At 34.3% G+C, this 16,790-nt stretch overlaps 1 protein-coding gene across 16 annotated transcripts in view; it reads right to left on the bottom strand.

The window, feature by feature from the left end:
* The window catches only part of DLG1 (discs large MAGUK scaffold protein 1), a 284,963-nt gene that overhangs the window by 243,648 nt on the left and 24,525 nt on the right, over positions 1-16,790 (bottom strand). Inside the window, exon 1 of one of the 16 annotated variants that reach the window (XM_054575121.1) lies at positions 3,443-4,251. The exons of the other annotated variants lie outside the window; for them this stretch is intronic. Within the exon in view, the coding sequence (XP_054431096.1) occupies positions 3,443-3,472 (30 nt within the window). The 5' untranslated portion in view covers positions 3,473-4,251. Of the gene's footprint in view, positions 1-3,442; positions 4,252-16,790 lie in introns of those variants that run through there. 16 annotated transcript variants of the gene reach the window in all.

Here is a 16,790-nt window from a genome sequence, read left to right as displayed (position 1 = left end):
CTTATTTTTGTCAAGTTTTATAGTCCAGTGAGAGAAACATACATTAACAAAGTATCACGCAAATACGTGATGTACTGTATGTGCTAAAGTAAAAGTAAGGTATACTTATAGAAATACAGGAAACTTAATCTTGGGTATCAAGGAAGGCTTTCCTTAGGAAGTAATATATCAGCTGGAATCTGAAGAGTTAGTAAGATTTGGGGGTAAGGACTTGCAAAAAGGAAGAAATTATTAGGCATGAAGATCTCAAAGAAGGAGGAAACATCTTATGAATTAAAAAAAATAATACACCTGTTAACAGAAACAATGAAAACATCACCTGCAAATCCTAAAACATGTATTGGCAATTTCTTAACTATAAGAGACACCCAGGACTGCCGAGCTTTCAAATACTGCCTTAATAGCAAGCACTTAACATGGACACCAAGGTTGGGCAAATAAGCGAAATAATAAAAATAGTAACAACCTGTATTAAGTGTAAAAGAATCTCCCAAGATACGGAAGGTCCTTTGCTCCTAAGCTTAATCAAGAACACACAGGAAAAAAAATTTTTTTTTTGTCAGGTCTTTGTCCTGCCACCTAAACTTATACTAAATGACCGATCTCTTTTCTACTTGATTAACAGCAGTAAAACAGAACATGGAGAAAGACATGATTCTAATGAAAGAAATTCTGGTTCTAAGGTCATGCAACTCCCTCTTCTCACAAGATAATGGACAACTATGAAACTTCTATACCAGCGATTTTCAATGAGTGTGCTGCAAGAATTTTTAAAAATTTTTAAAAGAGTCAATACCTGACTCTTTTGGTCAGGGACACTGACTTCTTTTCCCTTAGATTGTCAAATAAACAAAATGATGACAGACAACAAAACAAGGTCATCTGATGCAAATGAATAAAAATTTTACATATTTTTGTCAGACTGGCAAAAAATTATATTTTTGATGACACACCACAGGATTTTAATAAGTAGTTTATGTGTGCGATGAGATGAAAAACATAGAAAATCTATACTAAAGAATATGAATGGCCTTAGCTGCAGTTTATACATAGTGCCTTATTGGTAATAAAAGAAAACATATGTAACAATATTCCCAAATCACTCCTGTTGGACCTTGTATACTCCAAGTTAATTTTCCTATAGTGATAACAAGTCTGACAAAACCACACTTCTCTGCCTGGCCCCCTCACTATATTAACTCCACATCAACAGACATACATGTACAAAGGAGCTAGCCAGGAACACAAGGATTTACAAACACAAAATGTCATCATGTGAAAAAGCACAAACTAAATATTGTATCCAAGCTGATTAAAATACACACAAACCTATTTATGAATAACTAAGAAAAATCAGAAATACTGCCACAATAGGAATGCTCACTAGGATCTTTTCCCTTGAAAAATATCTAAATTCAGAGCAGTATTTTTAAAATGTATTTTTTTTTCATTTTCACTAAGTGGCAAAGTAAACATTACATTTGTGTTTAAAACATATTAATTAGAAAAGTAATGTGCAGCTATTTATAATCATTTTAAATTAGTAAATGGCATTAATACTATTATAAATGAAGGTCAAGATCTGGCACTTCAGTAGCAGTGGTGATTTAGTCATCACATCTCCAACCTAGTCATTTGCAAATGTTTTAAAATAAAAGTCTTCATTATGAAGAACATATAGTTATGGGGAGAAAAACCCAGAAAACTAATCATCACTGCTTTAGCTCAACCCACATGCCTGTTCTTAAGAGTATCCATGGTAGCAGTGATGCAACATGCCTACCTAACTCATAGTGCCGACACAAGTGGGAGAGAGGGGAGGCGGATGATGAAAAAATTTTCACTCAGGAACGTGTTTAAGTAATATTATTAACATGATAGAATTACATCAACTATATTGTCAGACTTTTAAAACACATATAAAACCATAAAGCTCTTTAAAGATCAGAAAAAAGAGAAGAGACCCAAGGGTAGAAAACACTGTAGCACTTTAATTGAAAAAATTAAGAATTTTGCTCTTCCTGCTCTACTTATTGGTTAAATAAATACATTCGAAGGGTTTTGTATCTAATAACAGAAACTATTTTAATTTAGCTCTTTTAAAAGTAACTACAGACAATAAATTAGGCTTCCTAATTTCTATCCTGCATCTTTTTTCTATGTTTAACATAAGTTACTTAATAAAAATTTGTAAAAACTTTAGCATATTGAGTCTATGCACTTTTTTAACTAGTCACTCTTGCTTAAGAAGGGTCAAATGCAAATTTTAAAAAAACCTATCAAGAAAAACAGGGCAGAGAGAAGAGACTGCTACCTTGATATGGTATCAGAAATAAAAATTCAAAGGAATAAAGCAATAAAAGATAAATCACAGGGAGAAACAACTACAAACCACCATGAAAACAACTCAAATAGAAAAAGACTGTTTTCCAGGCTTATTTCCCTTTAAACAGTCTTTGAGGATATTGCAATAGAGATACACAGCAGACATCCATTACTAACAGAATGGGACCAGACAATGCATAAGTTTGCATGTGGTCAAAGCTCCTACTGCTTGAACTCCGTGAGCAACAAACAAAACTAATTTCTATCAATTTTCTCACTTTTCCCCTTCTGAGAAACAATTCACGATATAGAAATAGCCTACTTTCACAATTTAGAAATTTACTTATTCTATTAGTACTCAATGTAACTTAAAAATCTCACATTTTCAACTAACAATCCCTATGTGTGCTAAGTGTATAGAAATAAAAACCAAAAACATAAATTACTCCATATTTTGAAAACCAATTGTATAAATTTAAAATGTAAGCATCTTGAATCTTACACAATCACAATGTACACAACTGGTGTTCAGAAGTTTAAAAAAAAAAAAAAGAGATTAAGTGAAGTATGCTGTACTTTTGAGAACAGTGAGCAAAACAGGCTTTAAGACAAGTAACTTTAAGTACTTTCACAAGTCTAACCATTTTAAGTCCAGGTCAACATCTTTTCAGAGGCAACACAATTAGAACTTATTTTCTTCTTAAAAAAATGTATTTGCAATCGATGGAAGAAGCCAGAAAATGTTCTCAAAATTAGTTATACTTCCAATCAGCATTACATGTTGGGTCAGAAAATGGAGAGAACTCTGAGAATATATTTAGAAGATTTAAATATAATCAATGCCTTATAAACCTTGGCTGTTAACAGGAAGAAAAGCTGCCTATAAATCTCAGGGGGGAAAATATCCATTCATTATACTATTTTTAGCTATCTGAAACACATTCTAAAATACTATCTTTCTCCTAAAGGATATTAACTAAGTGTCATGTGGATTCAAATATCTATTTTCAAATATATAACAACAGTAACACTTTATTTTTAAAATACATTATGAACAAAAAGGTCTCTCACATTTTGTCACTAACAATGAAACACAAAAAAGCATGCTGTATCTTACCTTTGTGGTTACAATGCACAGGCAATCCATTACTTTACCATTACAGTATTTTATACATAAAGCAGTTTATTGCAAATTATTCTAAGTTGCCTATTTGAATCAAAAATTATAAATAAAAATTAAAATGAAGTTGTGAGATCAAAACCATAGATGAAACTTGTAACTGTGACAACATCTCTCCGGGATCCATTCTTAGAGGTAGCAATTTTTCTACTATCTGAAATACAAGAAACCAGAATGTGTCACGTGCCCTACAATCTTCTTTATGTAATCTGTATCTGAAGAAATTGAAATTATTCCACAAAACACTACGGAAGATGTCAGGGTTTATTCCACAAGAGTTCACTGCTGCTTCAGATGCTATTTCATTAATCCCTCTTTTTAAGATATAAGGCTGACAGTGAGTCATCTGATGAAATGCTCCACAAAGAGGTTTCCCCAATATAAATTTAAATCTGCTTCTCCTTCTTTGCTACAGTTTGGATATTCAAAAGACAATTACCAAAAACAAAACAAAACAAAAGAAAAGAACAAAAAACAAAAAAAGAAATACAAGCAAACATTTCTTCCACTATATCATTTCAGCAACTGCAGCTTGCAAAGTAATGACTTTCTCAGGCAGTAATGAATGGAATGTTCCATGTGGTATTTTTGAGAAGGGGTGATGGAAGAACAAAATGCAATAATTTAAAATATTATATCTAAAACTTATCTATTCTCTTTATTAAAAAAAAAACACATTTTTCCAATGAAGCCAGATTTTAACTTAAGTACCTTACAAAATCCATTTTGCCTAAGTCCTTGTCAAAAAAATAATTATAAATCAATACCACAAAAAGATAATTATAACAATGTACCATTTCAAACTCAAGAAGACTTTGCTTTTAACCCAGAAGTAGCCTAATTTGGGAATTCACTGTACTGTCCTCAAGAGCATTGCAAACAGAGCCAGATAGGCTGATAAGAGATGAAACAGAAGGATGCAAACGGCTTTCAGTCTCATAAGCTTTGTAGCCACACTCCCCTGTTAAAATGTGTTTCAAGGAAGAGTACTACCTACAATTTCTCAAAGTCCACAAGGTTTTCTCAGAGTCTACAGACATTATGAATGACCTCAAAATAAAATAACTGAGCTGTTCCCATTTGCTTCTTATACCCAACTCCTAATCCTAACAATTCAAATATCATGGACTACATCAACAACTTTCGTACTAAACCAAGTTATACTATAAGGGTTATGGGAAAGAGTTAATACATGTATATCACTTAGATACTACCTATCCCATAATAAGTAAGCATTATCATTATTTTTATTACTATTATTGATGGCTATCAGGTGATAGCCTTTTGTTTCAAGTCTAACAGGATACACCTGAGACAGATGCAGTGGAGCTTTACCTTGAACAGTCTGCTGGGACTGTTGTAAGGGTTGAACAAAATAATACGTGCACGGCACTTAAAATAATGTCAAGCTTGTTATGCATTAATTAATAAATGGTAGTTGTAACTATCTATCTACCTGTCTATCTACCTATGTACCTACCAACCTACTTATAACTTACAAGACTTGGCAAGCAGGAGAAGGATATGAGCAGAAGTAAATTTCATCATTGGCAAACACATCCTTTAGTATTCCCTTCTTCCCAGCCACTCCAAGAATCATTTGCTCTCAACGTGAAAGAGTAAAGCTCACTCAAGGCACATAACTCTTTGAAAAAAAAATTATACTTTTAGGAAGATTACTGAAAACAATGTAGATAATATCTAAGTACTGGGTAGGCACTGCTTTCTGTGAGGGAATGTAAAACGCTTTAGCTTGTTTCTCTCTCCTTGTTCTGAAATGTCTTCATGTGAAGTTTCTATTGTATTTAAAAGTCTAGCCCAGTGAGAGAAGGCACTCCTAAATTTAGCAGACCTCATAACAATGAAGTCTGAAAAATTATTCTCCCAAGAATAAATTCTCAAAGTAAATTGAGAATTTTTTCTCAAAGTAAAATTCTCAAATTTTTGACAGTAAATTCTCAAATTTTTTCCCAAAGTAAATTCTCAAAGGCTATGCAACTTTGAGCAGTTTTTTCCTTTTGAGAGGTCTCAATTTCCCCTTTAAAAAATTTTTTTTAAAAACTGCAATGGCTTCTAGGAGTCCTTCCACTTCTAACATTCATGTTTCAGTTTCTAAATAAAATGGATTCAAAACTCCAACAGAGCAAGACTTGAGAACGTATCTTGTATTTACCACTTTTATCCCCAGCAACTTGCGGGGGCGGGAGAGCTAAATAAATAACAAGTATTTATTTGTTATTTAAAAATATTTGTTAAATAAGTGAATAACCTAATATCTAAACTATAGGCGATTGCACAATTAAAAACAGTCTGCAATGCCCCTGAAAATTAGACACCCCATTTTCCCAGTAAAAACTATTAAAGATAGTTTTGCCAACTCAAATATAAGCCTATAGATGAAATAATCAAATATCTACTTTAATTTGGCCCAATTAACATATAAATATTTAACACATTATTGAAATCATATGACTAAAACATTACTTTTTTCCACCCACATCAGACAATGCTTTTAGTAAAACTTTTCACATTCACCCTAAATGTTAAATTTTCATTACAATTACAACCACTTTTGACTCATCCAATTATTTTGACCTCAAGAATCAATTTGCTTCCATCTAAGTTGTTTAGATGACATACTTTTGGAATCAATGCATTAAAATATCACCTGACTATTTGTATAATAGGAAGAGAATTTTCCCCTTTTGTTCTGTAGATATATATTATAATCTCTATAGTATAATTATTATATTACTGTTTAGTATCCTTTTTAATCTTTTAAAAAAGCTTCTAATACTTGCAGTTTTTTAGGTCATACTCAGAAATGATTATTTAATCTGTATTAAATTCTACACTCATTGCATCTTCTATAAATATCCAAACTGGCACTAGGACATTTCAAGGCAATGTGTTCTTCTCAGTTATCTGCTGTGCCAAGTAATTTAGAAATTACCCTATAATAAGAGCAACTTAGAGGGTCTCGAATATAAGCCTTCTCAGATGGCCACACCTCACCTAATTCAGGCACATGATGAACAATATTTTAAAATACCAATGGCTTTCTATATATAGACAATTGTTTCCAACTGTAACACAGTAACAGGGAGAGTAAATTGACTCTCCTGCCTTAATACAACTAAAAAAAGTGCACCAATAATGAACAATGATTTTTAGATATTGAACAAAGGCAATGCAAAAAGTGATCCTATGAAAACAAAAACAAATGAGGTGAGTCCCATAAAAGCCTCAGGTAGCTGCCTGGAAAAAGTTTTCAGGCTGCAGAGGGAGGAAGGACTAAAAGCCCAGCAATCGAAGGTGGGAAGGACAGACTTGAGAAATTCAGGAAAGCCAAGGTGTCTAAAATTCACAGGTAAGAGTACTAGAAAGAATAGAGCTGCATAAAAAGAGTTCCACAGATATGCAGTGTTCCCCTCAAGTGTTCAGATTAGTTCTGAAGGAAAGCTGAAGCTGGATAAAGACCCCTGGAAAGAAGCAGGGGGAACAATCCCCAGAGCTCACAACAGGCCAAGAATAATTGGAGAACTCACAATATACAGGGTCCTGGGTCCAGTACTCAAAGAGTACTGCCACAGTACTTGGACAAAATTAACCCTATACTAAAGGCTATTTGGTCACACTAAAACAGTGTAAAAGCGAGCTCCAAAAGGATAGTTATTTCAAGTAATTTTAATGCATCCCAAAACAAATCTCGAGAATATTTAAAGGAATACAAAAATATCTAGGCCCCCCCGCCAAAAGGTTAAATTCACACTGCCAATAAAGAGTTACCAGGTATATAATAAAGCAGGAAAATATAATTCACAGAGAATAAAAAAAATCAATAAATCAAAACAGACCAAAAAAGACATGATAAAACTAGTACACAAGGACATTAAAAATTATTATAAATCTATCCCATATGTTCATGAATATAGAAGAAAGCAAGAGCACATTAAATGAAACATGAAAAATAACTTCTACAGATAAAACTTATAAAAATTAAAATGTCTGAAAAGAAAAACTGACTGAAGGAGATGAAAAGACTAGACACTTCAGAAGAAAAGATAAATAAACCTGAAAACACAGCAATAGAAAATGTCCAAAATACAACCTATAAAGAAAAAAAGACTGAAAAACCACATCAATGAGCTATAGGGCAAATTTAATCAACCTAATATCTTATTAGAATCCCTAGAGAAGAGGAGAGGTAACAGAAAAAAAATACTCTAGAAATAATGGAGTTACAACAACATGGATGGGCCGTGAGGGTATTATGCTAAGTGAAATAAGTCAGATAGAGAAAGACAAATACCATAGGATTTCACTTATAAGTGAAATTTAAGAACAAAAATGAACAAACAAAACAGACACAGACTCAGAACAAACTGATGTTTGTCAGATGGCAGGAGGGCTGAGGAGGGCTGTGTGAAAAAGGGAGAGGGATTAAGAAGTAAAAATTGGTAGGTATAAAATAGTTACTGGGATGTACAGTACAGCATAAGGAATACAGTCAATAGTATTACAGTAACTATGTATGATGCCAGGTGAGTACTAGACTTACCGGGGGGAAAATCACTTCATAAATTACATAAACGTCTAACAACTATGTTGTACACCTTACACTAAAATAATATTAGATGTCAACTGTAATTAGAAAATTTTTTAAAAAATCACTGATTACATGCTACAATTACAAATAAAATGATAATGAAAAAATCTGAAATGCTGTGAGGATTGCTAAAATGTGACAGAATGGAGTGAGCCAATGCTATTGGGAAAATGGTGCCGATAGACTTGCTTGACACAGAGTTGTCACAAACCTTCAATTTGTAAAGAACACAATATCTGTGAAGTTCAATAAAGAATAGCAGAATAAAACAAGGTATGAGTGTACATTAAAGCTGCTCAGAAAATGATTGTGCAACGAATCTGCACATTCTGATCATCCATCAACCTGAAATGTCCTTACCAACACCTGATTTGTCAAACTTTGACTTCACTTTGGAGATCCAGCTCCCTTTATTATTTGAGAAGGTGATTTCCACATAATTGAAAATATATTTCTATAAAGTTAGGAATTTTTACAATGAGCATGTGTCACTTTGGCAATCCAAAAAAAAAGAGGGATTTTTCTTTTTAAAGATCACACGAGGAGCTATCATTGCTCTAATACTGAAGATAGTAATACATGCAGATAAAGTATAGCAAAAAAAATTATTCAAATGAGTTACCAAAAACTAATGATGCCAGGTGGGTACTAGGCTTATCAGGGTGGAATCACTTTGTAAATTACATAAATGTCTAACAACCATGCTGTAAACCTGAAAAACTCACTTGCAGACATCTCATGTACAATTCACTTAGTACACCTATCAGTTTTGATCTTGATGAAATTTTTAAATTACAGGGGCTTTGCATAGGGGCTGTGCCTTATTTCAAATTTCGTACATTTAGTTTTCATAACACACTGCCTCAAAACTGGAAGTGAGACAACACTGTAAATTTGGCAGTGGGAGAGAATTTCAGACTAGTGTCTCTGTGATGTATTGTCCTTGAAAGACAGAGACATTCTGCTAGAGAACTAAAACATCAGAAAGAAGGATAAAAACCTTGAGGGCACTGATAAAGGGAACAGGAAATGGAGATGACCACCAATGTTAAGACTGCCTATAATTTTGAAGGTGGGAATTCGAAATTGTAACAATTCATGTTGTTGTACTGTAAAATTTTGTCAGAACTAAAGTGCAGTTCAGGAATATAGTATAGGATAGATGGTACCAAAGATAAGAAATCTACTAAATTTGAACATGTGCTGATAATTGCACTGTATCAATTATAAATTTCCTGTCTAATAATTACATACTAGATGTTATTAGAAATGGTCATAAAAATAAAATTAAAAAGTTTTAGGAGAATATCCTGATTCAAAGGAGATATATGCTGGAGTATTAAAGAGTAAAGGTTCTTATCTTCAATTTGCTCACAAATGGGTCAGAATTTTTTTTGGTATATATGTGTGCATGTATGTATACAGAGCAAGAAAATATGACAAAAATGGCAATTTACTATTCTTTTAACTTTCTGTAAACATAATTTGTTTCAAAATGATAATTTTTTTTTTTTTTAAAGAGAGAATGGACCCTGGCTGGGTAGCTCCGTTGGTTAGAGCATCATCCCAATACACCAAGGTTGCGGGTTTAATCCCGTCAGGGCATGCAGAAGAACCAACCAATGAATGCATAAATAAGTGGAATAACAAATCAATTTTTCTTTCCTTCTCCCTCCCCCACCCCCGCCTCTCTAAAAATCAATTTAAAAAATGAGAGATTGAAAAAGGGCCCAAATAACAGTAAAATACAATTTCTAGAAGAAGGGTACAAAGTACTTAATATATAAATAAAAATCAGTACACAATAGTTTTTTAAAAAGAGGAAGAAAAAATGAGGACTTATTAGCCACCTTCAAAAGGGATTACTGCACAAACTCTGCCCTAAAAGCTAGTCTTTAAAAGAAAATATAAGCTTTACCTTGTTTTTTTAGGAGGAACAAAGGTTGATGGGAAAAAGTACTTTTCTGAGGAGAATGTCAACTAATAAATAGAAATGGAATGATAAAATTAGGGGAAGAAATCAACATTTTGAACTTCATATGAAGTGATTCAGGCAAGGATCATTAAAGAATCACGTAAAAATTCACTCAATACAAGGTGCTGAAGTACAACCCCATAGGTACTAAATAGCAATAACTACAGAGAGAAAAACATACCTATACAATAGAGGGTCTGAAGGTCACCACCTGTAGGTAATCAAACATCAGCACAAATACAACAGCCTGATACTGTATGCTTCCTGGTGTGATACTACATGAAGTACAATATATAATCATAAAGTCAGCTTACCAAAAATGAGTCTAATCAACCTTTACATCTAACTTGTTACCAGAAACACAGGACTTAGTAGAATGACTTAAAGAATATGACGCAACACACTAAACAAATACTACAGAATGTGTGGCATCCTATATAATATCTGCCTGGTCTCTTCAAAAAACTGTCATTTAAAGGGAGGAAAAGATGGGAAGGCTATTCCACTAGATTATAAGAGAGTAGAGACACTGTACCCGATTTAGTATGTGCCCTCCCAACTCATTCCAATGTCTGCCCTCAAATCTTCACTTCTGCCTTTCACGTTGAGCAGCCTTAGCAACACCTTGTGTCTCTGGACTCTTTGTCCACCTCTCCTGTCACCTTCTCATTTGGGACTTTTCTGTTAACCACCAAATCAAAAACCGTATCCCCTGCACCCACAAATCCACACCCTGAAATGTGGAGAAACTGCTGCCAGTAGATAAATTATTTCCCTTTCCTTGGATATATGGTTTCTCAGGGATGCAAGCTATGCATTCATGATTGTGCACTTTTACATACAATTATTACAAAGTACTTCAATAATTTATAAGTCAATGTTTAGAGGACTTCAGGTTAAACCCAGTACACTAAATATATGCTTTAAACTCTAGTATCCTCTAAAATTCTACTTAAAGTAGAAGGGCTGTTTTAAAGCAGGGGTATCCAACCTGCAGCCCAGGATGGCTATGGATGCAGCCCAACACAAAATCATAAATTTACTTAAAATATTATGAGATATTTTTTGCTATGTGTCACAATGTCATGTAAAATAAACGCACATATGCTCTCACTATTTATATGCATGCATGGCTTCAGTTTTACAGCAGTGTGTGGCTTCCAGTGTGTTATCTTCCAAGTGCAGACAGTAGAACTGACACCATCAGATGTTACATGTCCTTGTGGTGACTTAGCAAGGCAGTAATTGTCAATAATATTTCAACCTACTATTACAATGTTAGGTGCTTAATGTTATTTAGAAGTCAAGTAAGCATTCTTACTTGATTATTAAAGGTACTTCTACACCTTGATGGCGTGCAAGTACCTGCCACGCTTTACAGTCAGCCCTCCACCTCCCTCTGTGTTGGCAGCTGAGAGGGCTGTGGAAGGGCCCCAAATCTTGCTATTTTCCTGTCAATTAATTTTCATAATATAAGTAAATAAAGTCCCTTATCTATTATTTTTTAATCCTAGCATGGCTTCTACAACATTTCAAAAGAGAAAAGAACCTCAAAAAAGCAAAATTATGTTCGAAGAAAGATTGTTCAATGGAGAGTAGACAGATGACTACTTTTTATCGAGGCAAACAGTAAGACACTGCTTAATTTCTAGGGAATTTGTGCAAGTTTTCAAAGACTGTAACTTGAAAACGCATTATATGCAAAAACGTGTTGTCAAATTCAATGTGTATGAAGGATTGTGTCATAAGGACGAAATAGTGGAACTGAGAAAAAGTCTGTCTTCTCAACCAAAATTTTTTCAAAAAGTTGCAACTCAGGCAGGTTCCATTGTAAAAGCTAGCCATGTGGTATCATATTTAATAACAAAAAAAATCAAAATCATTTACTGATGCTGAGTCTATTAAGCAATGTGTAGAAAGTGTGGCAGATATAATTTACCCTGAAACGAAGGGGGATATTTCTAAAATCAGTTTATCTCACCAGACTATAACCAGGAGAACTGAAGAAACTGGAAAATCTATTGAAAGAAGTTTGGAGAGTAAAGCTGCTAATTTTAGATTTTATGCTTTGGCAATGGATGACAGCACTGATGCTACACATACAGCTCAACTTGCCATTTTTATTAGAGGTATTGATGATGAATTAATGTCACTGAAGAAATGGCTTTTTTAATGCTATTAGAAGACACAACTAAATCAAGAGATTTATACGAAGCAGTAAAAAAATATGTTATGTTAAGGTGATTTTCTTTGTCCATTGTCAACACATCTGGTATATTTACTGATGGTGCCCCAGCAATGGTAGGTAAAAGAGAGACCTAAAATTAATAGATGATGATGCAATTGCTGCCCAAAACTCACATTTGATGAAATATCATTGCATAGTACACCAAGAAAATTTATGCACAAAAGCTTTTTAAAAAATGGATAACATCATGCAAATCATCATCAAGACTGTGAATTTCATAAGAGCCAAGGGATTAAGTCATCACTCCTTAAAAGTGTTGATGCTAACTTTTAAATTCCTTAAAAGTGTTGATGCTAACTATGGTGACATCATTTACTTTTTGGAAGTAAGATGGCTAAGTCAAGGTCAAATGTTGAAAAGATTTTATGATAAAAGATATGTTATCAAGTCGTTTATGTATCAAAAAACAAATTTGTGCCACAACTTGATAATAAAAACTGGCTTACAGATTTAGCATTTTTAGTGGATTTAACCACTCAGTTAAATGGGTAAAACATGTATCATCAGGGTGAAAACCAATTTATCAATACTATGTTTCAAATCATTACAGTGTTCCAAGTGAAACTGAAATTATGATAAACTCAAATTAAGGCAAACAATTTTATGCATTTCGACATGTTGGCTAAACAGTCCTGTAAGCTGTGAAAAATATATAGCTTTTTGATTTGATACAAAAATTTGAAAACAGATTTCAAGATTTCTGGAAAAATAATCAATATTTTGCTATACTTGCGACTCCATTTTCAGTTGACATAAATATATTACCCACCAATTTTCAATGGAATGCCTAGGGCTGCAATCTGACATCGAACCTAAAGAAAAATTTGATTATGTCTTTACTGGATTTTTATAGGTCCTATCTTCCCAGGGACAAGTATCTTTTGCTTCACAATCATGCCTTATTCACATCATCGCTATTTGGCAATACCTACATTTGTGAGTAACTATTTTCAAGACTGACATACATTAAGAGTAAAAATAGAACCAAAATATCTGATGAGCATCTTGAAAACTCACTGAGAACTGCAACTACTTCTATCAAACCATACATTATTGATGCATTAGTTTCTCAGATACAATGTCAAACATCCCACTAGTTTTATGTCGCCCTCTTTTATTTTTATAATAAAAAAATTTTATTTAAATCAATGACATTTTATTACTTAGATATGTACATTTTCTGTGTTAGTAATCACAAACTTGGGACCTGCTCGACAATTTTAAAAGGTTATATTAAAAGGGCTGCTGAATAACTAGGGTATTATGTGAGGACTTTTTTACTTATCTGTGGTGGTATATATCATAAAAATTATGCACGGACCCTTTTTTTTGCTCATCAGTTTTCATTAGTGTTTGTGTATTTAATGTGTGGCCCAAGACATCTCTTCTTCCAGTGTGGCCCAGAGATGCCGAAAGGTTGGACACCCCTGTTTTAAAGCATTAAATCACAAGGAAAGGAGATGACCTCCCTACACTACTCAGATAATTTCCCTCCCCTGAATATCAACTCAGAAGGGCTGAAACAGGGAGCCTGGAGATAGCAGGGACAACTTAAAACAAGAGTACATTACTGAAAGCAGACTAAGTGTATATTTTCCAGACATAGCTAACATCTCACTTTTTTTACACTTATACAATATTACACCTGCTGATATGCAACCTGCTTTCAATCATTTAATAACACATAGTGGATATATAGATGATATTTTATGTCTGCTATTTATAATGCATTAGGTGGCTATACTATAAGGTGTTTATCCAGTTTCCTACTGATAATCATTTAGATTTGCTCCCTGTTGGTTTTTTACTAATATCAAAAATAACATTGCAATGAACGCGCGCGCGCGCGCGTGTGTGTGTGTGTGTGTACATATATTTTAATATATATTAACAATTTGTGTGAGTACATTTGTAACATATGCTAGGTCAAAGGATATGAGTATATAAGGTCAAGTTGTCTTTCCAAAAGGTTGCACCCCTGTATTCTCCTACCAACAGTATAAGAGTTTGTGTTTCCTCACATTTAATTAATCTTTGACAAATTAGTTAAAAATATTCTCATTGTCACTTTGTATTTTTTTTAAAATGAGGTTGATGACCTCTTCATAGGCTTATTGGCCCAAATGTGTTTATTTTTCTCTAAACAGCCCATTTACATTCTTCGGTCACTTAACTATTGAAATCAAAGCCTACTGGTTTTTTTCCTTTTTTTCTATTTGAAAACAGATAACATTTTATTTGTTTTTAACCTAAACTTTGAAGATCAGAAATATTATTCAACAGACACATACCAGAGTTGAGGCAAATTTTTTAAGAAAACAAAAAACACTGAGAAAATTAACTTATTTTCTAGGGAATTCTGCTAATATTAATACTAAATGTTTTAATTAGATACCAACTTACTTCCTTTCTTCTTTATGTCATCTTCTCTAATCTGTTGGCTTTTTTTCTTACTGGTCTGTAAGAGATCTCTTGAGAGGTTTGGAAATTACTCCTTTTTCATAAACTTTTCATAAACAACTTTGCCCCAGTTTATCATTTCTCATTTGTCTTAAGCTATAGACATTCTATAATCAAAGTTAAAATAACCTTTTGAAGCCCACAAAGAAATTCTACAGAGTCAGCATCTTAATCTTCTCTTAATTTTTCTGGGTTTTCTTTGTTGTCATGCTTAGAAAAGCTTTTCTTACTCAAAAATCACAGAAACATTTTATTTTTATACTTTCATTTTTTTTACCTTTGAATCTCTGATCCACTTGAATGTGCTGTACTGTGAGGAATAGGACTGCCATAGACTGAATTTTAAGTGTCCCCCCCAAAATTCAAATGTTGAAATTCTAAGCCCCAATGCGATAGTATTAAAAGGTGGGGTCTTTGGGAGATAATTAAGTCATGAGTGTGGAGCCTTCATGAATGGGATTAGTACCCTTATAACAGAGCCCAAAATGCTCCCTCACCCCTTCCTCAATGTGAGGACACAGGGAGAAGATGGCTGACCATCTATGAGTCAGGAAGTGGGCTTGTACTAGACACTGAATCTGCTGGTGAGTTGACCTTGGACTTCCCAGTCTTCAGAACTGTGTAAAATAAATTTTTGTCATTTATAAGTTACCCAGTCCATGGTATTCCTTTATAGCAGCCTGAAATGACAAAGAGAGCATATTGCATCCTTTTCTGTTGGAAATCCCATTAGATCAGGCAATTTTTTCTACTTCTACTTGCATCTTGCTTCCTTTCAAATATTATTCCTTACAATCTCTAAAGGTAACATAGTTACTTGAGAATTAGGTTTGCTTTTATGAAATGACACATACTTATTATTTTTAAAAATAAAGTATGAATAAGAAAAAAATGCTCATCACCCAGAATCCACCATTAATATTAAGCAAATATTATTCCAAACATATTACTAGGCATATGATCTAGGAAAACACATACCAAAAACAAAAAAAATTATATGAAAATGGGATATGGAAAAATCAAGATGGTGGGGGAGTGAATGGAAGTCACACTGACCTCTACTCAGGACCAATCTGGAATTACAATTAAATAGTGGAGAAATCACCTGGAACAAAAAACTGAACAATAGCGACATAGAAGCCTTATAACCTCAGACAGACAGAAGAACCAGCTTTAGCATAACCTAAAGAGTAAGGAGTGCAGAGACTCAGATGGGTGGGGCGCCAACAGGCAGCAGCACCAGAATAATGAAACAGCCAGTTGGATTCCCCTGAGAAGAGCGGGGTCTAAACCATAAGAGGGGACCCCAGCCTACAGCACCAGAGACCAAGAAGTACACAAATAACCACCAGCTGTGAAAAGCAGCAAGGTTGCCCTCAGCCAGAAAGGGGCTGCGGGAGACCCAAAGAGCCTTTTAAAGGGTCAATGCATAAACTTTTATTTGCAATCACTTACCCTGGTCTTCAGCAAATGCAGGAGCAGAGTGAGCTAGAGACGCCTAAGGAGAGACTGGGGAAGGAGGCTTTGGGAAGAGCACTGAGAAAGTGGCTGGTGGGATCCTCGTGCTAACTCATCTCCCATACAGCAGCAGCCATCTGGCTCAGGCAGATCATTCCTCTGAGCGGCAGCAGCGTGACAGGATGCAATAACCCCGCCCCCAGGAGAGACTCTGCCCAGCCCTGTGGTGTCTCAGCCTGACCGCTGAGTGCACAATGAAAAGATTAACAACTGAAGGAGATAGCCACAGACAGTAGATTCCTGGAAGTCTGGAACAGACTGCCTAAGGTCAGACAGGGGCAACAGCTGACATCATCAGAGGCAGATCCAGAAAGACAAAACAGCAGTCTTCTATCACAGAAGTTCACACCACTAAGTCAGGAAATCAAGACAGATCAATTGAAGAAGTAGAAGCAAAAGAGAAGTCTCACAAATAATGGGAAGACAAAGAAACACCCTCCCCCTCCAATCGAAGGGAAAGGAGGAATCCCCAGAA

The sequence above is a fragment of the Pteronotus mesoamericanus genome, unplaced genomic scaffold (assembly GCF_021234165.1).
Source record: "Pteronotus mesoamericanus isolate MK-2021 breed Mesoamerican mustached bat unplaced genomic scaffold, CSHL_Meso_final contig_27, whole genome shotgun sequence".
Classification (NCBI taxonomy): Eukaryota; Metazoa; Chordata; class Mammalia; order Chiroptera; family Mormoopidae; genus Pteronotus; species Pteronotus mesoamericanus.
The sequence above is the reverse complement of the archived record's forward strand: the minus strand, read 5'-3'. Positions and strand labels throughout refer to the sequence as shown.